This window comes from Oncorhynchus mykiss, chromosome 10, assembly GCF_013265735.2.
Source record: "Oncorhynchus mykiss isolate Arlee chromosome 10, USDA_OmykA_1.1, whole genome shotgun sequence".
In the NCBI taxonomy this organism is placed as follows: domain Eukaryota; kingdom Metazoa; phylum Chordata; class Actinopteri; order Salmoniformes; family Salmonidae; genus Oncorhynchus; species Oncorhynchus mykiss.
Genome location: NC_048574.1, coordinates 20,811,143 through 20,836,773, shown reverse-complemented (window position 1 = coordinate 20,836,773; position 25,631 = coordinate 20,811,143). Strand labels below are relative to the sequence as shown.

At 41.4% G+C, this 25,631-nt stretch overlaps 2 protein-coding genes across 3 annotated transcripts in view; both read right to left on the bottom strand.

The window, feature by feature from the left end:
- The window catches only part of LOC110533484 (RNA-binding protein Nova-1), a 29,676-nt gene extending 26,948 nt beyond the window's left edge, over nt 1-2,728 (bottom strand). The window contains exon 1 of the mRNA XM_021617739.2: nt 1,926-2,728. Coding sequence (XP_021473414.1) covers nt 1,926-2,082 — 157 coding nt within the window. The 5' untranslated portion in view covers nt 2,083-2,728. The remainder of the gene's footprint in view (nt 1-1,925) is intronic.
- An 841-nt stretch (nt 2,729-3,569) lies between these two features.
- Nucleotides 3,570-13,983, bottom strand: kptn (kaptin (actin binding protein)). Of its 2 annotated transcripts, none has more exons than XM_021617737.2 (12): nt 13,629-13,983; nt 13,388-13,470; nt 11,890-11,974; nt 11,587-11,641; nt 10,959-11,037; nt 10,810-10,883; nt 10,621-10,727; nt 10,271-10,390; nt 9,264-9,327; nt 8,835-8,970; nt 6,622-6,795; nt 3,570-4,084 (listed from the first exon to the last, which is right to left on the bottom strand). In XM_021617737.2, the coding sequence occupies exons 1-12, from the start codon at nt 13,837-13,839 to the stop codon at nt 3,929-3,931; spliced, it is 1,344 nt and encodes a 447-aa protein (XP_021473412.2). In that variant the 5' UTR covers nt 13,840-13,983; the 3' UTR covers nt 3,570-3,928. The 2 variants fall into 2 exon arrangements, with proteins under 2 accessions (XP_021473412.2, XP_021473413.2); XM_021617738.2 differs by having other exon boundaries at nt 3,570-4,079.
- Nucleotides 13,984-25,631: the final 11,648 nt, after the last annotated feature.

Here is a 25,631-nt window from a genome sequence, read left to right as displayed (position 1 = left end):
CCTTTTTTATGGTAACTGGCAGTCATGTTAATGATCAACAGGAATGATGTGATAAATATCAGACACAATGTGTAATGTAATGACCAAGATGGCTGAGAATCATCAAGAAAAAAACGTATATGTATCATCTATCTATTAAATAGCCTAAATGACATGAAATCTGATGATAATACAATTATAATACAACCAAGATCACATGAACCTTAAAACTCGATATACATTCTGACTATAATAATGGAAAAATGCAATGTGGGCATTTTGTGTTTGAAATTATTGCAGTGAAGAAAATCACAGATAATTAGACTATCTCGTGGAGGAAAATATATTTTATCAATTCTACTTAAACTTAATCTCGCAATTACATTTTATTTTTACAGATTGACATTATTTGTTGTTAGATATTACATGATTGGTGCCTTACACGGTAACATCCAAAGATAGACACAGCCAATTGGTAGGCTACACCACCTGGTAAAAAGTAAATAGCCTAATGGAATAAGTGGTCCCCGTGTGCTGGTCTAGAATAACCCTTTCTATAGGCTACCTCATACATTTATTATAAAAAAAACTTTCCTAAACAAGGAGTCATGTTTTTGCCGTCACCAACAGCACCATCCTCAATGATATTACTGAAATGTCACTAGCGTTTTAGATGAGTCATATTGCAAACGTGTGAGCAACACATTGCAGGCTATCTATTTCGGGTTTGCTATTTGTTTTACCCCTGAACAAAGATTAAAATTAATGCTTTAAATGCTGTATCAACATGCTGCAATCACATAATTTTGTGATTTCACAAGAAAACACAAAAGTGTGTTTGAATTGTTGTCGATCAGTTCCGTTTGTTTTTCCATCCTCCATGTGGTTGTCTACCAGTTTACGACTACGTAGGTAACCTATTTTAGCGTGTAGCCGATAAGTGAATTACATTGGGTGCTCTGGGGTGTAAAGATTTCATTGTGTGCTATGGAATGGTTGGTAAATTGTGTTAGTTTTATTGAGACTATTTCTGCAGAAACAAACCGTGGCTTTCTAAGTAAATGGCTATGACAGGTACATAATGTATTAGAAGTTGTTGTTCTCTGATAGTCAATTGTGACAGTTTTAAAATTATGGATGTTCACAGATCACATTTCTAAAGAAAAACATTTCAATTATTTTCCTTAGTGGTATTTTCTGAAGTGAACTATCAGCGACCATCTCATTTACTATGTTTCTGAGGTCCCATGAGTCTGCAACATCAATGTTCCACTCAATGGAAAATGTCATAACGAATCTCCAGATGTGCAACATGAAGGGGTGACTGGGTTCAAACCTGACAGGTGCCAAATGGGTCACTGTATTTTATGAAATTATGTAAGTAGTGAGACCAATAGCTAGGCTACAATAAGTATTTATATACATTGATGCAATGTGCCTTGAAACTTAAGTCAGAGCATGCTTGTGAAACATAGGCTACAAAAGTTGTATAATCTTATGCATTCAAACATTGGGATCCTATAAATACATGGTATGACATCTGATTGACATACTAGAAAATAGTTGCCATAGATAAGTTCTCTGTCAAACGTAATGGGCTGATGACATGTTACATTTACTGAGGGCCTTAGAAACTGCTGATCTATGGCAACTATTTTCTACTGTCAATCAGATGTCATTCCATGTATTTATAGGATCCCAATGTTTGCGACTGGTAGCCTAGCGGTTAAGAGCGCTGGGCCAATAACTGAAATGTCGCTGGTTCAAATCCCCGAGCCAACTAGGTGAAAAATGTCGATGTGCCCTTGAGCAAGGCACTTAACCCTAATTGATCTTGCACGTTACTTTGGATAAGAGCGTCTGTGTTCAAGCAGTAACTAAAACATTAGTTACTGCTTGATCACGCTGAATACAATGTAGCCTCCGGTGGGTGTGCAATGTCTTACCTCCGGTGTTTGTGCGCTTGGTACAACAGTCCTCCTCCGTCGGAGTTAGTGGTCGTTTACGAGAGTCGGGGGGATCTGACTCCATGTAGGGCTGTTGATTGTGATGAAGAGGATTCAAGAATATCCCGTTTTGTTCAACTGCTCCACCGGCCATCATTTTCCGACCAGTTTGTATAGGCCTATTTGCGTTATTCCACAACGCCCTCACCACATTACATATATGCGAGTTCTCACAAAATGATCCAAGTTTTTCCTTCTTGACTTAAAATGTCTCCGATTTCCTCTTTGAGAACACCAAAATGACAGGCAACACAGCGCATTCGGTCCTGCTTGTTCTTCTCGACTCTGCTTGCAGTTGGCTGATAGAGCGTCACAGAAAGCTAAATATAAAAATCCATTGAGTGAAATGCATTCATTAGCCTGTCACTTCATAAGCTTTGTGTTCAGTAGTGGTGTTCTCTTGCCCGTGATTCATACGCAATAGTCCACCAAGGTGCATTAAAATAATGCCGTAAGTCAGTAGTGACACTGATGAACTAGCCTATCAAAAAGATAAACATTTTAAAGATTTACGAAGAATAGCCCGGGAAAAATATATATATTTTTAAGTCATCTTCACGCCATCTTCTGGGATAAACATGTACAGTAAGTCCATGGCAGTTCAGCTGTTGTTATTGTCTTTGAAGTACATGAGGGAAATATTATTTGAAAGCTGTGAAGTAGACCACACTGCCGCTGACCGGTGAGAGATGAAGCAAACGAGACACCAGGTCATCTTCTTCGACCGAAAGGTTGTCAGGAGAACAAGCTGACGTCACGTGGTTCAGCATCCACTTTTTTAGTCCTATGGCCTTTCTGGTCCGAAAAGGCAAGAAGCTTGCAAAATTTGCACATTCAAACAAAATGAAAATATCAGCCAAATTATGCTGCTTTTAATTTATTACGTTTTTTTTTTTAAATGCGACTTTGTAAATAGGCCCTAAAGCTACTTATGAATTAGGCTACCTGATAGTGTGATCCTTCTGATAACCAACTCGTGCATAGGATAAATAAAGCACATTTTGACCTGAAACATGAAAAGTTCACATGAACACGTTTGACTACTTTCTAACCGGAGTGGAGCAAACACACACTTTTACCAGCAAAATAGCCTTACCCAAAGTGGTGAAGTTCATCGTGCAGTTTGTCAGGTGCAGGTGAATAAAATATGTACAAATAAAATGGAAGTACGCTTTTGTTCACCCCAGAAATGGACCAAACAACTTTAAATGTACTGTCTTCATACTTTCTTAAACCAACTTTCATATACCAAAATGACAGGTGTGAACTTGCATTGAGTTATGAAATAATGTAACGACATACTTGGTATAAGTCAATACAGGATTTAATTAATTTAGGACTAATAGTGATTTTCCTTAACCATTTTTTATAAGTTGACCCATTCCAGGTGGGTGCATGAAATTCTAGGCCAAGTCATTAAAATGATCTGCTTCACTGTGCTGTATGACACCGTAAAATTACTAAATACTTACTTCATGAACAAAATAAGACCTTGTCAGTGAATTTGTTGTTTTAGCTCTTTTCAGTCCTGTCGGGTCTTGACAAAATTACAGAGACCTAAATGCAAGCTTCTTGACAATAATGCAAAAAACATATTTAGTTCATTTATTGTGTACATATATGGACAATATTGCATGTTAGGCAACATCAAAAACATGTTTTTATCATGATGTTGTAAGTGTAGATAATTCCTGGTAAAACTGTCATTATTGTCACAGGTAACCCAGGTGGCACAGCATCTCAGTGCAAGAGGCGTCACCCCAGTCCCTGGTTCGAATCCAGGCTGTATCACATCCGACCGTGATTGAGAATCCCATAGGGCGGCACACAATTAGCCCAGTGTCCTCCGAGTTTGGCCGTCATTGTAAATAAGAATTTGTTCTTAACTGACTTGCCTTGTTAAATAGAGGTTAAAATAGAAAAAAGAAAAAAACAGCTGGCTCTCACTTTGATGGGGCACTCTGCTCCTCATTGGTCACAGCATCCCTCTCTTCGGTGTTCCGTTCTGGGATTGGCTGAACTTCCGAGCCAGGGGCCAGCTTTGACCCCCTGTCGGCCAGTCGCTGAAGGACCAAGTCAGCAGTGCTGGTCAGACTGTGCTGGAGAGAGGACGAGAGGGGAAAAGATGGAAAGAAGAGAAAGAGAAAGTGGGAGAGAGAAAGAGATTATACAGTCAGTGGCGACTCGTCATTCAGGGCAGGTGGTGCAAAACCCCACCTGTTTTGAGCCCCACCTGTTTATAAAAAAAATTAGCACGTTACTTTGGCATTAATACGTGTCACATATCAGTTTGCAAACAATGTAAAACCATTTCTTTTAAATAATAATCGACTTAATAAAGTCGCATTAAACTGCTTTCTTGAGTAAGGCAGCTCCAAAATGCACGTGTTTCAAACTTGCTCAGTGCCTTCTGTGGTAGTGGGGCAACCAGCGGAAAATACGGAGCGTAGGGGTTGGTAATGTTCTTTAATTGCGCCGTGGTTGGCTCAGTGTTCTGTCACTCATGGCGACACTACGTCACCGCAAAGTCTACGGGTAGAGCTGAAAAATTCAAGCCACTTAGGTACTGCCATAGAGTTACATTAGAAGGCTCAAGAAGGCTCAAGGTCATTGGCCACAGATAAAATGACATCAAATCATCTTATAGCTACAGTAGCTTTGATAGGACTGATAATGTCAACAACATACTTTCAAAATCTTAGCTAGCAAGCTAGCAGTCATCATCATGAATCAAGTTGACAATCTACTGGCAAATCCTTTTCAATCCTTGTCATTTGAAGAGAAATAATGACGATAAATTATAGATAAAACGTATCGGTGCTTACACCATAAACATTACACAAGTTGGAAATCGCAATTTCAACAATGAGTGGTTTGGAAGGAATCAGTGGCTAACTGCCAGCATTGCAAAGCAGTCACTAGCCTGATATTCCGTGGAGTGGGTGTGTGGTCCAAGTCTGGGTTTAAGGGCCTCTTTTCCGAACTTAAAAGGATACACATTCAACACTGGCCATGATTTCAATCCAGCATGACTTCTGCCGCGCTCAAAACAACTGGAAACTCGGAAATCTCAGACTTCAGTGAGTTCAAGACAACTGGGAACTCGGGGAGGGGGGGGGGGGGGGGGGGGGGGCGAGCACTGACTGAGAAAATACGTTTTGAACGGTCATCCGAATTGCAAGTTTGGGCAATTTTCCACTCCTAATTTAGCCGACTGTTCTGACTTGGTGGTGCACATGTAGCCTATAGCCTGTTTTAGAGAAATGTAATTATCAAATATTGTAAGAGCTTTCACTGTCTGCTTATATGCCCCCTTTATTTATCCTACAGTTCTGACTTGGTGTACAGGGAAAATACTGTAAGAACGGATATTCTGAATTCTGTATATTTTTTAAAAGTGCTGAACAAATAGTTATCCATTCTAGGGCAGGCATTCTGCTAGCGGAACCCCTCGACACATTCCGCTGTAAAGGCAGTGCGCGAAATTCAAAAATATTTTTTTGAAATATGTAACTTTCACACATTAACAAGTCCAATACAGCAAATGAAAGATGCACTTCTTGTTAATCTACCCATCGTGTCCGAATTCAAAAAGGCTTTACAGCGAAAGCACAACATATGATTATGTTAGGTCAGAGCCAAGTCAAAAAAACACAGACATTTTACCAGCCAAAGATAGGAGTCACAAAAAGTAGAAATATAGATAAAATTAATCACTAACCTTTGATGATCTTCATCAGATGACACTCATAGGACATCATGTTACACAATACATGTATGTTTTGTTCGATAATGTGCATATTTATATCCAAAAATCTCAGTTTACATTGGCGCGTTATGTGCAGTAATGTTTTGATTCCATTGGCTATCTGCAAAAAAACTGGTGTTTTGCGGGTACTATTTAATGAAGCTGCCAGTTGAGGACTTGTCTGTTTCTCAAACTAGACACTCTAATGTACTTGTCCTCTTGCTCAGTTGTGCACCGGGGCCTCCTACTCTTTCTATTCTGGTTAGAGCCAGTTTGAGCTGTTCTTTGAAGGGAGTAGTACACAGCGATGTACGAGATCTTCAGTTTCTTGGCAATTTCTCGCATAGAATAGCCTTCATTTCTCAAAACAAGAATAGACCGATGAGTTTCAGAAGAAAGTTCTTTGTTTCTGGCTATTTTGAGCCTGTAATCAAACCCACAAATGCTGATGCTCCAGATACTCAACTAGTCTAAAGAAGGCCAGTTTTATTGCTTCTTTAATCAGAACAATAGTTTTCAGCTGTGCTAACATAATTGCAAAAGGGTTTTCTAATGATCAATTAGCCTTATAAAATGATAAACTTGGATTAGCTAACACAACGTGCCATTGGAACACAGGAGTGATGGTTGTTGATAATGGGCCACCTATGTAGATATTCCATTAAAAATCGTTTCTAGCTACAATAGTAATTTACAATATTAACAATGTCTACACTGTAATTCTGATCAATTTGAGGTTATTTTAATGGACAAAAAAAAAGGTGCTTTTCTTTCAAAAACAAGGACATTTCTAAGAAACCCCAAACTTTTGAACGGTAGTGTAAAATGTAAACGTAAAATGTATTATAGGGACTACACTCCGTGCTATGGCACTCCATGATAATGCACCTGTAGTATGTGTAGCCCCTTGAGTGTTAGAATCGCCAGCTCTCTCAGCCCATCTCCAGTCAAATCCAAGTAAATGATGGACAGCAAAGGGCTCTTGAAGCTCCGCCTCCACAGCAGTTGGAACTGTTCCTCTGTTCCTCTCATTGGTTGCTGGAACTTGTAGCAAAGCAGCTCCTGAGGTATAGGAGCAGAAGCATAAGAAACCCTCAGCACATCAGCTAATCGGTGCCCCCACACATTGACTGTAATTGTACTGCTGGTTTTTAACTACTTGTTATTTTTATTTCTTATTTCGCATTTTTTAAACTGCATTGTTGGTTAGGGGCTTGTAAGTAAGCATTTCACTGTAAGTTCTACACCTCTTATGCATGTGCATAAGGTGCATGTGACTAATAGAATTTGATTTGAATCATGATTTGGATGAGAAGTTTTAAAAACACACTGACTAACATCCAAGAGTGGAGCAAAAACAAAAATATAAAAATTGACAAATGGAGTAAATCAATGGAGTAATCAGTCATTCATTTTCGGTTATGATCAGGTTAGATTTTTGTAGTAATCTCATCAAGGAGTATGTACAGTGCAATCGGAAAGTATTCAGACCTAGACTTCTTCCACATTTTGTTCCTTATTCTAAAAAAAACATTTTTTTATTTTATTTTATTTTTTTAAATGTCCTCATTGATCTACACAATACCCCATAATTGTATTTTATTTTATTTAACTGGGCAAGTCAGTTAAGAACAAATTCTTATTTACAATAAGGATAACCCCTACCAAACCCTAATGACGCTGGGCCAATTGTGCAACGCCCTATGGGACTTCGAATCACAGCCGGTTGTGATACAGCCTGGAATCGAACCAGGGTCTGTAGTGAAGCCTCTAGCACGAAGATGCAGTGCCTTAGATCGCTGCGCCACACGGGAGCCAAATGACAAAGCAAAAACAGGTTTAGAATTTCTGCACATTTTTAAAATTGAAAAAAGTGAAATATCCCATTTACATAAGTATTCAGACCCTTTACTTAGTAACTTGTTGAAGCACCTTTGGCCGCCATTACAGCCTCGAGTCTTCCTGGGTATGATGCTATAAGCTTGGCACACCTGTATTTGGGGAGTTTCTACCATTCTTCTCTGTAGATCCTCTCAAGCTCTGTCAAGTTGGATGGAGAGCGCCGCTGCACAGCTATTTTCAGGTCTCTTCAGAGATGTTAGATCGGGTTCAAGTCCGGGCTCTGGCTGGGCCACTCAAGAACATTGAGACTTGTCCCGAAGCCAGTACTGCATTGTCTTGGCTGTGTGCTTAGAGTCTTTGTCCTGTTGGAAGATAAACCTTCGCCCCAGTCTGAGGTCCTGAGTGCTCTGGAACAGATTTTCATCAAGGATCCCTCTGTACTTTGCTCCATTCATCTTTGCCTCTACCATAAAGGCCTGATTGGTGGAGTGCTGCAGAGATGGGTGTCCTTCTGGAAGGTTCTCCCATCTCCACAGAGGAACTCTGTGAGAGTGACCATCCGGTTCTTGGTCACCTCCCTGACCAAGGCCCTTTTCCCCCGATTGCATAGTTTGGCAGCACGGCCAGCTCTAGGGAGAGTCTTGCTGGTTCCAAACTTCTTCCATTTAAGAATGATGGAGGCCACTGTGTTCTTGGGGACCTTCGATGCTGGAGAAATGTTCTGATACCCTTCCCCAGATCTGTGCCATGACATAATCTTGTCTCTGAGATTTACAGACAATTTCTTCGACATCATGGCTTGGTTTTTGCTCTGATGTGCATTGTCAACTGTGGGACCTTATATAGACAGGTGTGTGCCTTTCCAAATCATGTCCAATCAATTGAATTTACCACAGGTGGACTCCAAGTTGTAGAAACATCCAGGATGATCACAGAAACAAGATGCACCTGAGCTAAATTTTGAGTCTCATAGCAAAGGGTCTGAATACTTATGTAAATAAATGATTTTTGTTTTTAATTTGTAATAAATGTACAAAAAAAAAAATCGAAAAACCTTTTTTCGGTTAGTCATTATGGGGTATTGTGTGTAGATGTATTTTTATTTTTTATACATTTTAGAATAAGGTTGTAACATTACAAAATGTGGAAAAAGGGAAGGGATCTGAATACTTTCCAAATGCACTGTATTTTATTAGTTTAAATAAGTATTTTTTTTGCTCATAGCCCTTCTTCCCCTTATGAGAAGCCCACATACTCACCTGTCCATAAGTTCCCAGTAACAGCTCCTTCTGTCCATCAAAGTCCAGGTCTGTGACCAGCGCACAGAGCACTGCGTCACACTGGTCACTCTCCGAGAGGCACGCATGGCAACTCACACCATACTTCTGGACATCCCTGAGAGCACAATGTACTGACCATTCTGACCATAGAAACCTAACTGACCACACATTGACCGAAGACTAGAAAGAGCACGGACCACACAGTGAACACAAAACACTAACCAGGACAAAATAAAATATCCTTACTGACCACGACAGAGTATGAACAAGCTTTTATAAACAAATGACTGGCATTCTACCACTGCAATAAGATTTTTAAGGTAATGTTCCTTTAGTAAGCACCTCTCGCGAATGGCTTACATTCTTTATTCATGTATTCTTAGTCTCTAATAGGCCTGTGATACTGACCTGTACACGACGGCCATCTCTATACTGCTGGTCACCAGGAGGTTGTAACCAACGATCTCAATGTCTGAGAAAAGTGTGGAGACAAATGTTTTGTTTTTTTATGGCTGTGGCGGTCATGAAATGTTGTCAGAGGATAATTATATTACAAATGGAGCAAATGTTTAGCATCTACGGGCTTCCATGCAAACAAGCTGCTGATGCGTGCCTTTGGAACAGCTACATTTAAAAAGTTTAACAAAATCTAATAATATAGCCTACACCATCACAATAAAATCCATTGTTGATTTACTTGTGTTAGGCCTATATAAAACTGGGAATGTTTTAGAAATCAAAACATAAGGGCTGCATGATGTGACTCTATATTGATGATTTGGAAAAAGAGCTCTGATCCTTGTACTTGACGCAGAGAGAGAAAGACAATTGCATAGCTGCTCTGCTTGTGTGGCAAGCAAGTTAGGGGATATCTAATCAATGGAAGCTGGAATTAAAATGACAGAATGAAAAGTGAAATGAGAAAGAAAGGCTACAATGACCAAAAGCCAACAGGTAGGCTGCTATTTAGGGTATATTCTGAATGGATTTGTTGTTATGTGTAGGGTAACTGTAGGACGGTGCAACATCTGCATAGAATTTGCAATATACCAATAGCTCCACCTAGTCCACTGGTAGGCTAGGGAATGGTTCTGACCAAATGCTCTCTCCTCCTATCTAATAATTTTGTCACACGGAGCATAAACACAGATCTACAAATCTCATTGCATCCAAAAATACTGCTTGTTATTATATGTAGATCAGTCAGTCTGCTCAGTCAGTCGGTGATCAGCGACTGAGCAGAATGATGCTCTTGAACACATCCAGAGTTTTGGAATTCCCTATTCCCTATATAGAGTACTACTTTTGACCAAAGCCCTATGGGCACTGGAGCAAATTAGAACACTACATAGGGAATGTACTGCCATTTGGGCACAACAATATCCAGAGGTCAAATCGGTGCTGCTCATCCATACCGTCCCCTCCCGTCTCTCCTGCCCTTTCAGCGTCCGCCGGCTCTGCCCGGGAATGCAGGGGGAAGAGCAGCACGGTGGAGATGGGACTGTCCTGCTGCACCCGCCAACTCTGCAAAATCTCTAATCCACAAAAACGCATGTGAAAACACAGAAAGCAAAGTACATCAGCAAATCATAGGTTGTGTCGCAAATTGCACCCTATTTCCCATATAAACCCTATTCCCTATATATAGTGCACTACTATTAACCAAAGCCCTACAGGCTGTGGTCGAATGTAGTGCACTAAATATGGAATTCAGTGCCATTTGGGGCGCAATCCTATAGTGATTTAGTGTATAGGCCGTCCTCACCAGGTCCAGTCTGGTCCACCAGAGCCAGCCCAACGCAGCCGTTCTGACAGCCAAAGGCGGAGAGACGACGACCGCCGGGGATACTCAGCACATCAAGCCACAACACACTGTAAAGAGAGGGAACAGTGATTACACACACACACACACGCACAACTGGGAGAACAGCAGACAGAGGATACACAAACTAACTTGCTGGGCAGCTCTTGTAGCTCAGGGAAGAGTCTCTCGACTGGTTGCTCTTCAAATTGGTGAAGGGAGGCGTTCTATTGCAGAGAAGATACATTTACTAGACTCCCACACACAAATCTCACTGCACACACACAGGTACATAGGCTTACCTCCTTGTAAAGATGAATCCTCTGATCATGACCACTGAGCAGAAACACTGTCTCACTGCATCCATTTTCGCACTGCACTCTGGAACAGTTACATACTGTTGTTATTCATGTCATTAACAATGTAAGGAAGTGATAAACACTATCGTCATGCCAGGCTTTTTTATACTTTCAATTTTTAAATCTTGACTCATAAATTGGGTCATTCATGCACACACATTTATACTGACTCCACACACATATCCGCTGCTGCTAGTCTGTTTATCATATATCCTGATGCCTAATCACCTTACTCATGTACATGTCTACCTCTATCACTCCAGTATCCCTGCACATTGTATGGTACTGGAACTGACCCTGTATATAGCTTATTTAGCGTGTTCTTCTTATTTCTGTCTTAGTTTTGTTCTACTTTGATGTTTTTAGTACTGCATTGATATTGATTACTACATTGTTGTGGTTAGAGCTGGCAAGAAAGGCATTTCACTGTACTTGTGTGCATGACATTAAAACTTGAAACTTGAAAGTACATTGTGCACCTAAAATGTGTGTGGAGTCAAAGAAGTATAAACTATGTCAAAAGTTAGATAGGGGTTAGATAGGGGCCCACTATAGTGTGTACAGTACTTACTCTGTGTGGTAAAGCTGGAAGGGGGTGAACTGCAGCTCCAGGTTCAGACAGCTCTCTAAGAAGAGGATAAAGAAACAAGCTCTAATCAGGGTCATGTTCACTAGGCATGAAACAGAAGAAACTGAATCATAACAGGGTGAAATTGGGAGGTATTTTCTGAACTATTTTGTTTTCCATCGTACAACATTTTGAAACACTTTACTACGTGGTCCTAATGAACACTACCCTGTAAAACCATGTGATTACAAGAAGGGAATGTGTGTTCTATGTGACTCTACTGCAGCAGGTGATGCGATGTCTCACGTGCAATGGACTCCAGGTTGAATTCTGACCCTGGCTCGTAGTCACAGTAGATGTTGAGGAATGGAGTGGCTTTGTCACCAGAGTCCTGGGGGAGGAGTGAAGACAAGTGTTATGGAAACAGTGATGTGTGAACACACTTTCATCTACCAAAGAGAGAGAGAGAAAATAGTCTTATCATTCAGCAGACACAAAACATAAGAAAACATCCCAAAACAGAGAGGTACTATCTGAACTTGCCCATGAGAAAAACTAATTTTCAATATTTTTACTGTGTGGCCTAATGCACACGTCTGGAGTCTGGCTGGACCACTCAAGGACATTCATAGACTTGTCCCAAAGCCACTACTGCATTGTCTTGGCTGTGTGCTTAGGGTCCTTGTCCTGTTGGAAGGTGAACTTTCGGCCCAGTCTGAAGTCCTGAGCTCTCTGGAACAGGTTTTTATCAAGGATCTCTCTGTACTTTGTTCCGTTCATCTTTGCCTCAATCCTGACTCGTCTCCCAGTCCCTGCCACTGAAAAACATCCCCATGGCATGATGCTGCCACCACCATGCTTCACCCCCATGGTAGGGATGCTGCCAGGTTTCCTCCAGACATGACGTTTGGCATTCGGCCAAATAGTTCAATCTTGGTTTCATCAGAACAGAGAGTCTTGTTTCTAATGGTCAGAGTCCTTTAGGTACCTTTTGGCAAACTCCAAGCGGGCTGTCATGTGCCTTTTACTGAGGAGTGGCTTCCGTCTGGCCACTCTACCACAAAGTCCTGATTGGTGGAGTGCTGCAGAGATGGTTGTCCTTCTGGAAGGTTCTCCCATCTCCACAGAGGAACTCTGTCAGAGTGATCATCGGGTTCTTGGTCACCTCCCTTCTTCCACGATTGCTCAACTTCGCCGGGCGGCCAGCTCTAGGAAGAGTCTTGGTGGTTCCAAACTTCTTCCATTTAAGAATGATGGGGGCCACTATATTCTTGGGGACCTTCAATGCTGCAGAAATTTGTTGGTACCCTTCTCCAGATCTATGCCTTGACACAATCCTGTCTCGGAGCTCTACGGACAATTCCTTCGACCTCATGGCTTGGTTTTTGCTCTGACATGCACGGTCAACTGTGGTACCTTATATTGACAGTTGTGCCTTTCCAAATCATGTCCAATCAATATAATTTATCAGAGCTGGATTCCAATGAAGTTGTAGAAACAGCTCAAAGATGATCAATGGAAACAGGAAGCACCTGAGCTAAATTTCAAGTCTCATAGCAAAAGGTCTGAATACTTATGTAAATAAGGTATTTCTGTTTTTTATTTGTAATATATTTGCAGAAATGTCTAAAAACCTGTTTTCACTTTGTCATTATGGGGTATTGTGTGTAGATTTGATTAAATATGGGTTTTTTTCAGCAATGTAACAACATTTGGAAAAAGTCAAGGGGTCTGAATACTTTCCGGAGGCACTGTATGTGTACAGATGTGTTCACTAGGAGAAGGGTAGGGGATGTAAGCAAACCTTGATGAACGTTATTCCCACGACCAGCCCCCTGTTCGGTGAAGATTTGTTGAAAGCGTCAATTGATACAATCTCTGCATCAACTGAGGAGACAGAAAACGACAGACACACATTAGCAAGTTCACTAGCAACACATTTTGTATACACATACACAACACATGAATCGATGCAATGCATGCAGCCATAGCAAGAATGCAACAATAGCAGGATACATTCTGTAGCTAGTTATCTTAATCCTCACCTGGTATGTAGGTGAACTGTACCTCTTTAGCAACAGGTCTGATTTTCTGTTGGAGGTCTTGGTACCTGAAACAGACCACTTTTCCTTTCAGAGTAGCGGCGAGTAACTCTTGCTCTCCAGCCTGACAGAGTCCGTACATGTTACTCTGGGACAGAAAGCGGCTGAAACTGTCCTCCACGAATGGACACGCTTCTTTCCCCTCTCGCAGCATCCTCGTGACGTAGGAAATACAGCTAATTTAATCCGAATTTGCCTAAATTTGTGCAAAACACCAGCCTATGCCAAGAATCCAAAATCTCCCATCAACATTCGAGCAGCCCAAAAAACACAACATCCGGGTGTGGGAGGAACTACGAGTAAAATTATCCAATAGGAAAAACATGTCACGATTTCTAGCAAATCAGCGTGGATGTCTTCAACCAATCACTTCACTTCGCAGTTCAGTCGCTGCAGTGCAGTACGTAAACGTCAACCACTAAGTGTCAGCAACAACTCTATTAACAAATCCATGATGTTCCTGTCTGCGCCTATAAATATGAACATCCATAAGCAAAACAACGGCATGCATACTAGTCTCTTGGCTTGGAATATAAAAGTAATCTGTTTTTGTGTTCAGTTTATATATTGATTTATTGGATTTAGTGTCCTCAAATACTTTTCACTTGTGTGGAGACTTACTGGTGTTGTCTGTGCCCAAAAATGTTTCTACCATGTTTTGTGCTGCTACCATGTTGTGCTGCTGCCATGCTGTGTTGCTACCATGCTGTGTTGTCATGTGTTGCTGCCATGCTATGTTGTTGTCTTAGCTGTCTTTACGTAGTGTTGTTGTGTCTATCTTGTCTTGATGTGTGTTTTGTTTTATATATATATTTTTTTTAATCCCCGTCCCCTCAGGAGGACTTTTGCCTTTTGCTAGGTCATCATTGTAAATAAGAATTTGTACTTAACCGACTTGCCTAGCTAAATAAAGTTAAAATAAAATAATAATAATAATGTCCGCTGTGGGTTCTCTTCTGAGCAGGCATTTTTTTTATTTTTTTTATCTCTCTGGCTTTGTTAAAAAGAGTATACCTCACAGGTCACATTTAATCTACACATTGTTTGGTTATTCAGTAGTATCTCATGCATTCACCTTGGATGCAGTTGTTAAAACCTGAGACAAATTTGAAACAATATTTCATGATCAATAGTATTGAAAGCTCTTGTATCTTGTATTTACTACAAAATATATATTTTATCTACTACACAACCCTCTGTGTGTATATGTCTCTTTAGGAGAGATTGGGATAAAGCAGGAAAAATATGTTGGACATTAGACAATTCCTGCTGAGAAAATGTGTCATGTGTGTCATTGGGTCTTGTAGGTATATTGTACGTACAGACAGTGATATCACATGTGGTAGTATATTTTCCCAGTTCAGGAATAGCTTGTGCCAAACTCCCAGTTCTTCTGGCAGGATTACAGTCCACAGTAATCAGTCAACCACATTGTCACCTCAGACAGCAACCTCTGACTCATCACACACACACACGCACACACACACACACACACACACACACACACACACAATGTCACTTTTTATTTAAGGGTATTTTCATACATATCTGTTTCACTGTTGAAAAATTAAAACACTTTATGTATCTATTTCCGCCATTTGAAGGTATCATAAGTATTTGGACAAATTCACTTATAGCGTGTTAAATTTAGTCAAAAAGTTGAGTATGTGGTCCCATATTCCTAGTACGCAACTTCTACATCAAGCTTGTGACTCTACAAACTTGTTGGATGCATTTGCAGTTTGTTTTGGTTACGTTCGGATTGTGTTGTGCCCAATATAAAAGAATGGTCAATAATTTATTGTGTCATTTTGGAGTAACTTTTATTGTAAATAAGAGTCTAATATGTTTCGGAGCACGTCTACATTATTGTGGATACTACCATGATTACATATCATGAATAAATTGTGAATAGTAGTTATTGTTATTGTGCTTCTGTATCTTTCTCACTCATCATTATTCACGATTCATTCATGATTATCCCTAATCATGGTAGCATCCACATTAACGTAGAAGTGTTCAGAAACACATTCTATTCTTATTTACAATAAAAATTACTCCAAAATGATTGACACACATTAACATGTGTGGGGTAACTGGGGTTCAAATGTAGGGGGGTGTAGGGGCAATTCCACAGTAATAGAGTGACGCTGAGACTCACTTTTTCACTTTAAAATGTTTATGCCAAGCAAATAACATTGATTTCAAACCACACATCTACACTACATGAACAAAAGTACGCAGACATCTGCTCATCGAACATCTCATTCCATTCCAAAATCATGGACATTAATATGGAGTTGGTCCCCCCTTTGCTGCTATAACAGCCTCCACTCTTCTGGGAAGGCTTTCCACTTAATGTTGGAGCATTGCAGCGGGACTTGTTTCCAATCAGCCACAAGAGCATTTGGGGGGTTGGGCATTGATGTTGGGAAATTAGGCCTGGCTCATAGTCGACGTTCCAATTCATCCCAATGGTGTTCAATGGGGTTGAGTTCAGGCCAATCAAGTTCTTCCATACCGATCTCGAGACAAACCATTTCTGCATGCACCTCGCTGTGTGCACAGGGGCATTGTCATGCTGAAACAGGAAAGGGCCTTCCCCAAACTGTTGCCACAAAGTTAGAAGCACAGAATTGTCTGGATTACCATTGTATGCTGTAGTGTCAAGATTTCCCTTCACTGGAACTAAGGGGTCTCGTGTAACCGGTGTGAAATGGCTAGCTAGTTAGCGGGCGCGCGCTAATAGCATTTCAATCGCTGACGTCACTCGCTCTGAGACCTGGAAGTAGTTTTTTCCCTTGCTCTGCAAGGGCCGTGGCTTTTGTGGAGTGATAGGTAATGATGCTTTAAGGGTGTCAGTTGTTGATGTGTGCAGAGGGTCCCTGGTTTGAGCCCAGGTAGGGGCGAGGAGAGGGACGCCGACAGAGATGGCCGCCTCGCTTCGCGTTCCTAGGAAACTATGCAGTTTTTTGTTTTTTTACGTGTTATTTCTTACATTTCTTACATTAGTACCCCAGGTCATCTTAGGTTTCATGACATACAGTCGAGAAGAACTACTGAATATAAGATCAGCGTCAACTCACCATCAGTACGACCAAGAATATGTTTTTCACGACGCGGATCCTGTGTTCTGCCTTACAAACAGGACAACGGAGTGGATCCCATGCAGCGACCCAAAAAAACAACTCCGAAAAAGAGGGAAACGAGGCGGTCTTCTGGTCAGACTCCGGAGACGGGCACACCGTGCACCACTCCCTAGCATTCTTCTTGCCAATGTCCAGTCTCTTGACAACAAGGTTGATGAAATCCGAGCAAGGGTAGCATTCCAGAGGGACATCAGAGACTGTAACGTTCTTTGCTTCACGGAAACATGGCTCACTGGAGAGACGCTATCCGAGGCGGTGCAGCCAACGGGTTTCTCCACTCATCGCGCCGACAGAAACAAACATCTTTCTGGCAAGAAGAGGGGCGGGGGCGTATGCCTTATGGCTAACGTGACATGGTGTGATGAAAGAAACATACAGGAACTCAAATCCTTCTGTTCACCTGATTTAGAATTCCTCACAATCAAATGTAGACCGCATTATCTACGATTATAATCACAGCCGTATATATCCCCCCCAAGCAGACACATCGATGGCTCTGAACGAACTTTATTTAACTCTTTGCAAACTGGAAACCATTTATCCGGAAGCTGCATTCATTGTAGCTGGGGATTTTAACAAGGCTAATCTGAAAACAAGACTCCCTACATTTTATCAGCATAGCGATTGCTCAACCAGAGCTGGAAAGACCTTGGATCATTGTTACTCTAACTTCCGTGACGCATATAAGGCCCTGCCCCGCCCCCCTTTCGGAAAAGCTGACCACGACTCCATTTTGTTGATCCCTGCCTACAGACAGAAACTAAAACAAGAGGCTCCCACGCTGAGGTCTGTCCAAAGCTGGTCCGACCAAGCTGACTCCACACTCCAAGACTGCTTCCATCACGTGGACTGGGATATGTTTCGTATTGCGTCAGATAACAATATTGACGAATACGCTGATTCGGTGTGCGAGTTCATTAGAACGTGAGTTGAAGATGTCGTTCCCATAGCAACGATTAAAACATTCCCTAACCAGAAACCGTGGATTGATGGCAGCATTCGCGTGAAACTGAAAGCGCGAACCACTGCTTTTAATCAGGGCAAGGTGTCTGGTAACATGACCGAATACAAACAGTGCAGCTATTCCCTCCGCAAGGCTATCAAACAAGCTAAGCGTCAGTACAGAGACAAAGTAGAATCTCAATTCAACGGCTCAGACACAAGAGGCATGTGGCAGGGTCTACAGTCAATCACGGACTACAGGAAGAAATCCAGCCCAGTCACGGACCAGGATGTCTTGCTCCCAGGCAGACTAAATAACTTTTTCGCCCGCTTTGAGGACAATACAGTGCCACTGACACGGCCTGCAATGAAAACATGCGGCCTCTCCTTCACTGCAGCGAGGTGAGTAAGACATTTAAACGTGTTAACCCTCGCAAGGCTGCAGGCCCAGACGGCATCCCCAGCCGCGCCCTCAGAGCATGCGCAGACCAGCTGGCCGGTGTGTTTACGGACATATTCAATCAATCCCTATACCTGTCTGCTGTTCCCACATGCTTCAAGAGGGCCACCATTGTTCCTGTTCCCAAGAAAGCTAAGGTAACTGAGCTAAACGACTACCGCCCCGTAGCACTCACTTCCGTCATCATGAAGTGCTTTGAGAGACTAGTCAAGGACCATATCACCTCCACCCTACCTGACACCCTAGACCCACTCCAATTTGCTTACCGCCCAAATAGGTCCACAGACGATGCAATCTCAACCACACTGCACACTGCCCTAACCCATCTGGACAAGAGGAATACCTATGTGAGAATGCTGTTCATTGACTACAGCTCGGCATTCAACACCATAGTACCCTCCAAGCTCGTCATCAAGCTCGAGACCCTGGGTCTCGACCCCGCCCTGTGCAACTGGGTACTGGACTTCCTGACGGGCCGCCCCCAGGTGGTGAGGGTAGGCAACAACATCTCCTCCCCGCTGATCCTCAACACTGGGGCCCCACAAGGGTGCGTTCTGAGCCTTCTCCTGTACTCCCTGTTCACCCACGACTGTGTGGCCACGCACGCCTCCAACTCAATCATCAAGTTTGCAGACGACACAACAGTGGTAGGCTTGATTACCAACAACGACGAGACGGCCTACAGGGAGGAGGTGAGGGCCCTCGGAGTGTGGTGTCAGGAAAATAACCTCACACTCAACGTCAACAAAACTAAGGAGATGATTGTGGACTTCAGGAAACAGCAGAGGAAACACCCCCCTATCCACATCGATGGAACAGTAGTGGAGAGGGTAGCAAGTTTTAAGTTCCTCGGCATACACATCACAGACAAACTGAATTGGTCCACTCACACAGACAGCATTGTGAAGAAGGCGCAGCAGCGCCTCTTCAACCTCAGGAGGCTTAAGAAATTTGGCTTGTCACCAAAAGCACTCACAAACTTCTACAGATGCACAATCGAGAGCATCCTGGCGGGCTGTATCACCGCCTGGTACGGCAACTGCTCCGCCCTCAACCGTAAGGCTCTCCAGAGGGTAGTGAGGTCTGCACAACGCATCACCGGGGGCAAACTACCTGCCCTCCAGGACACCTACACCACCCGATGTTACAGGAATGCCATAAAGATCATCAAGGACATCAACCACCCGAGCCACTGCCTGTTCACCCCGCTATCATCCAGAAGGCGAGGTCAGTACAGGTGCATCAAAGCTGGGACCGAGAGACTGAAAAACAGCTTCTATCTCAAGGCCATCAGACTGTTAAACAGCCACCACTAACATTGAGTGGCTCCTGCCAACACACTGACACTGACTCAACTCCAGACACTTTAATAATGGGAATTGATGGGAAATGATGTAAATATATCACTAGCCACTTTAAACAATGCTACCTTATATAATGTTACTTACCCTACATTATTCATCTCATATGCATACGTATATACTGTACTCTATATCATCGACTGTATCCTTATGTAATACATGTATCACTAGCCACTTTAACTATGCCACTTTGTTTACATACTCATCTCATATGTATATACTGTACTCGATACCATCTACTGTATCTTGCCTATGCTGCTCTGTACCATCACTCATTCATATATCCTTATGTACATATTCTTTATCCCCTTACACTGTGTACAAGACAGTAGTTTTAGAATTGTTAGTTAGATTACTTGTTGGTTATTACTGCATTGTCGGAACTAGAAGCACAAGCATTTCGCTACACTCGCATTAACATCTGCTAACCATGTGTATGTGACAAATAAAATTTGATTTGATTTGATTTGATTTTTATTGGCCCAAACCATGAAAAACAGCCGCAGACTATTATTCATCCTCCACCAAAGTTTACAGTTGTCACTATGCATTCGGGCAGGTAGTGTTCTCCTGGCATCCGTCAAACCCATGTTCATGCGTTGGACTGCCAGAGAGTGAAGTGTGATTCATCACTCCAGAGAAGGTGTTTCCACTGCTCCGGAGTCCAATGGCGGCAAGCTTTACACCACTCCGGCCGACACTTGGCATTGTGCATGATGATCTTAGGCTTGTGTGTGGCTGCTTAACCATGGAAACCCATTTCATGAAGCTCCTGACAAACAGGTATTGTGCTGACGTTGCTTCCAGATGCAGTTCAGAACTCAGTGTTGCAACTGAGGACAGATAATTTATTTTACTTTTTTCAGCACCCTGTGGTCCCATTCTGTGAGCTTATCCTCTCTCTCTCCCTTTACCACTTCACAACTGAGCCATTGTTGCTCCTAGAAGTTTCCACTTCACAATAACAGCATTTACAGTTTGTTATATTTAACTAGGCAAGTCAGTTAAGAAGCAATTTTTATTTTCAATGACAGCAGGTTAACTGCCTTGTTCAGGGGCAGAACAACAGGTTTTTAGTTTGTTAGCTTGGGGATTTGATCTTGCAACCTTTCGGTTACTAGTCCAACACTCTAACCACTAGGATACCTGCCACCCCAGGGGCAGCTCTAGCAGGGCAGAAATTTGAGGAACTGAGTTGTTGTAAAGGTGGCATCCTATGATGGTGCCACGTTGAAAGTCACTGAGCTCTTCAGTAAGGCCATTCTACTGCCAATGTTTGTCTATGGAAATTACATTACTATTTTATACACCTGTCAGCAACGGGTGTGGCTAAAATTGCAGAATCGACTCATTTGAAGGGGTGTCCACATACTTGTGTATATATTGTCTATATGAAGAAGTCTACTTCGAACAATTGACACTGGACATTTGACTTCAACACATTCACTTGAGGAATAGTGCAGATGGAAAGTTTGGTAACAGAATGACTGTAAAATCTCCCTCAGTTTTTTTATTTAATGACGTTTTCCAAAAACGGTTAAATATTAACTCAGAATTAAGATTCAAAGATGTCTGCAGAAATAATGGGGTGCCAGGCCAGCTAAGATATGACACCTTGAGTGGTTTAAAAATCTATCGATCAAAAAGAATGACTGTAACAGAATGATATCATGGGTCCTTGATCTGTACTATACAGAGATGCATAATTATCAATGTCACTCTCTTCATGGTGATGTATCCTAAATAAAGGTAGAAACATTTAATATCCTCCTTTGCATGTTTGGGTATTATTCTACATACTGGCTATTATTCTAATGAGCCCCGCCCCCAAACAAGAGCAGATTTAGTTGGTCCAGACCGGACCAAATCTGTACCAATGATAGATGTCTATGTTTCACAAGTTTGGACATCACAGTACAACACAGTAGAGCACAGTACAGTAAAAAAAATAGAGTGTAGTATAATATGCTATAGTTCAGTACAGTACATTACAGTAGAGTAGATTAGACTATAGTGCACTCTACTCGTGTGCTCCACTGTCCTCTACTGTAGGGAACTATATTCTACTCTATTTTTCTTTACTGTACTGTACTATGCTCTACTGTACTGTGCTGTACTGTGCTGTACTGTGCTCTACTGCAACTGTGGTTTGTGACTACTATGATTTCCCATTGAGGTCAATTCAATTGAAGTCATTTTTCGGTCGCTCTGTTAACATTAATAAAACTAAATATAAATGTTGAAATTAATTAATATTGGCAGGGGCCTTTACTTCAACACATTTTTATGTTTGATGTATTTCTAATACCTTTTAAGACATTTTCTATACATGTTTTTTCACACCCCTTTTTCCATCTGTGTGACGAGATATCAAAGCATTTGCCTATTCCTAATTAATGAAGGCATAGAAAAACGTAACTATGCGTTCATTTCTCAAAAAATAGACACTTACATTTCATTTGACACCAAATTTGATATGCTCCTGTAAAGTTCACATGTTGGTGCTCATGGGTCCTTTTACATGGAAATGACCAGGGACAGAGGCTCTGACATGTTGCCATGTTCCAGTGTTTCTAGAAGAGTCTGTAGGGCTACTGGGTTGGTGCCAGCTGGTACAGTATATCTCCTGGGTGCAAGGGTAACAGGGGGTTGTTGTGCTGGGCTGCTGGTGGCTGAGCACCAGGTCTTCACATAGGAGATGTGTGTGTGTGTGTGTGTGTGTATGTGTGTGTGTGTGTGTGTGTGTGTGTGTGTGTGTGTGTGTGTGTGTGTGTGTGTGTGTGTGTGTGTGTGTGTGTGTGTGTGTGTGTGTGTGTGTGAGTGATTGGGGCTGACAGCAGTCTCTGTATTACTGGTTTAGCCTACCCGTTTTAGACAGTGTAATCTGGATTAACCACTGCAGTGTGTCAGTGGGGACATGGCCTGCACCCTCCTCCACCATCTCTACCCCTTCACCTTCTTCCCTCTCTCCATCCCTCCCTCCATCCCCCCTCCTCACCCCATCTCTTTCCTAGCCCTCTTCCCTCTGTCGCCTTGTTCTTCCTCCCTCCAACTCTCCATCTCTCAGAGTTAGCCTGTTTTTTCCTCCCCTCCTCTCTCTTGTTCTCTTTCTCGATCGCTTTACCTGATTCTCTTTGATCACTTTTGTCTACCTGTCCCCCTCCCTCTCTCTATCACCTCATTCCCTCTGTCCTCAATCTGTTTCCATCTCCCTCTCTCTCTAACTGCACCATCTTTTCTATTTAATGCAATTCTTCAACAATTCCATCCCAAAGCTCTCCCGTAGTGTAGTTTGGCATGTGTGTGTGTGTTCATGTGTGTGTGTGTGTGGGGGGGGGGATTACAGGGGCTCAGTCCTCAATTCCCTAATTGCTCTTGAAACTGCAGAACTATCTGTTCCACAATCTAACATGGCTGACTGTCTGTATCATCTGTATGGCTACAATATAGACACTGAATACTGTATATGCTGATTGTCAATAAGAAAATAAATGTCAAAGTTTAAAACATAAGTGGTTTACTATTGGATTTTATCAAATCTTAATTTAGCAAAAACAAAATATCCTGCCTTAAAATTATTGTTTTGTCCAAATATTTGTTCACCATGATCTCCAAAAAGACAAAACCCACAACCACGTAGTTAATATTATCTTGGACTCAACTGTTGACAAACCCCTTGGCACTGACACACACGCACACACACACACACACGCACACGCACACGCACACACACGCACACGCACACACACACACACACACGCACACACACGCACACACACACACATACACACATACACAAGGCTCCCAAGTGGCGCAGTGGTCTACGTCACTGCATCTCAGTGCTAGAGGTGTCACTACAGACTCTGGTTCAATCCTGGGCTGTATCACAACCGGGAGTCCCATAGGGCAGCACACAATTGGCCCAGTGTCGTCCAGGTTAGGGGAGGGTTTGGCTGGGGTAGGCTGTCATTGTAAAATAAGAATTTGTTCTTAACTGGCTTGCCTAGTTAAATAAAGGTTAAAAAAATAGACATCAACATAAAACAGACATAACAAAATAGCAAACTAAATCTCTCCACCGACACTTAACTAAGTTCTCCCAGTTCCATAAGTCAATGATGTTAGTCCACAAAAACATGGTGGTTGTTCCGTTTTACCAGTTCCATGAGATTGGTGATTGGTCTTGTCTGTCTCTGTTAAATATTTTCTTGATGTAACTTTTCTTGTTCTGAGTTGCAGGTGCAAAATATATATATTTCCTTAATTTCAGTCTGTCTGTCTGGATGGCTGTCTGTCTGTACATCTTAACACCTGTCTGTCTGTTTGTCTTTATACTTACATACCATTATGTCTCTTTGTCTCCCTGTCCAAGTTGTCTGTAGAATACTTCTCTTTTTGCTGATAGCTCATTCTCTCTATCCTCTCTCTCTCTGCCACTGAATGGATTTCTCTCTCTTTCCTGCCTTTATGTGGAGATAAGATACTTTCCAGATAAAGCATATTATGATAGCTAAATCAAATGAGCTTTGTGGGTGTTTGTGAATCTGTGTGTTTGTGTGTTTGTGTGTGTGTGTGTGTGTGTGTGTGTGTGTGTGTGTGTGTGTGTGTGTGTGTGTGTGTGTGTGTGTGTGTGTGTGTGTAGGTGTTTGTTTTTAAGCTGGTTTATTACAGCTCATGGTAATCTTTTGATGATGGGTCAATGAATATGTGAAATGATTGATTTTATAAATACCAATTCATTGTTTGATGCACCTGTTCAATAACTGATTGAAAACCTTGAGATTCAATTTAGAATCAAAGTTGAAGCCACAATTCTGAGTTTCAGCCAGGCTATAAACCAAAAAATATACTTTGAATATTTGGGTGACAAGTTGTAATATGCTCATAAAGCATAAATTATATTCTTTGAGAATGGGTATATAATTTAAATGACAATTTAACAGAATAAAATATTGCATATTGTGCCACAATCACCTTCCTTTTTAAATCAGGGACTCAGAACATTTTTATATTAATTACATTTACATTGAACCTTGTGTCACATGAAGGTACATGTTTGGTTGTGGCTTAATTTGTTTAATTGGTCAAATTATTGTAAAAATGTTCATTGTCAACAATATTGTAAATAAAAATGCAGTTTAGGGAGGCCCACATAACTCTACAAAAAAATATATATCTTCCTTGAAAACCTCGCAAAAATAGGTGTTTGTGACAGAACAAACTAAATGAATATGAAATCATGTAACAATTTTGGCACATAACAAAAAACGAAAGTCAAAAGAACTGATCAATAAAATATTGGTTCTGAGTATAGTTATTACATCAACGTTGTAATTGGAGGCCAAAGTAATAGAAATATGTGTATCAACTTGAACTCATTTCTCATTGATTTTCAAATTTGAATTAGAAATTGAAAGGTTCAATTTTAAGATGAATTTCTGTCTTCTGAAACCGCTTTCGACATTTATCCAACATATTAGCCCAGCAGATACATTTCTGAAATCTTCAAGATGTTTCCTAATCACACAAAAAACTGAATGATAATATCATATTTGCAGGAGTCATGACACACCCATTTGTGTACACTGATTTAAAACCATATTTTCTGTTCGCATTTGGTAGACTGGGACAACAGGTTAGATAAACTGAGCCATTATTAAAGCCCTAAATGTACACCAATGATTGACAATGTAAGTCAATTTATGTGATTAGGAAACATCTGAGGATTTCAGAAATGTATCATGTGTTGGGCTAACATGTTGGATAGATGTCTGATAAGGTTACAGAAGACAGAAATGCAAAAAGTGTCCCACTTTTTCTGAATTCACTGTAATATGTCACAGGCCGGCTCATAGCCTGTGGCAAAAATGAGGGGACGCGAACAACAGGTATAGGCCAATTAATTTTTTTTATTTATTGTAAACAAAACTATTAACTTTAAACTATGAAAAAGGAATGAGGTGTGGAAGTATCATAATGTAAGGTGTATGTAAAGTGCATGGATGCGTGAATCTGTGTGTGTGAATGACTAAAA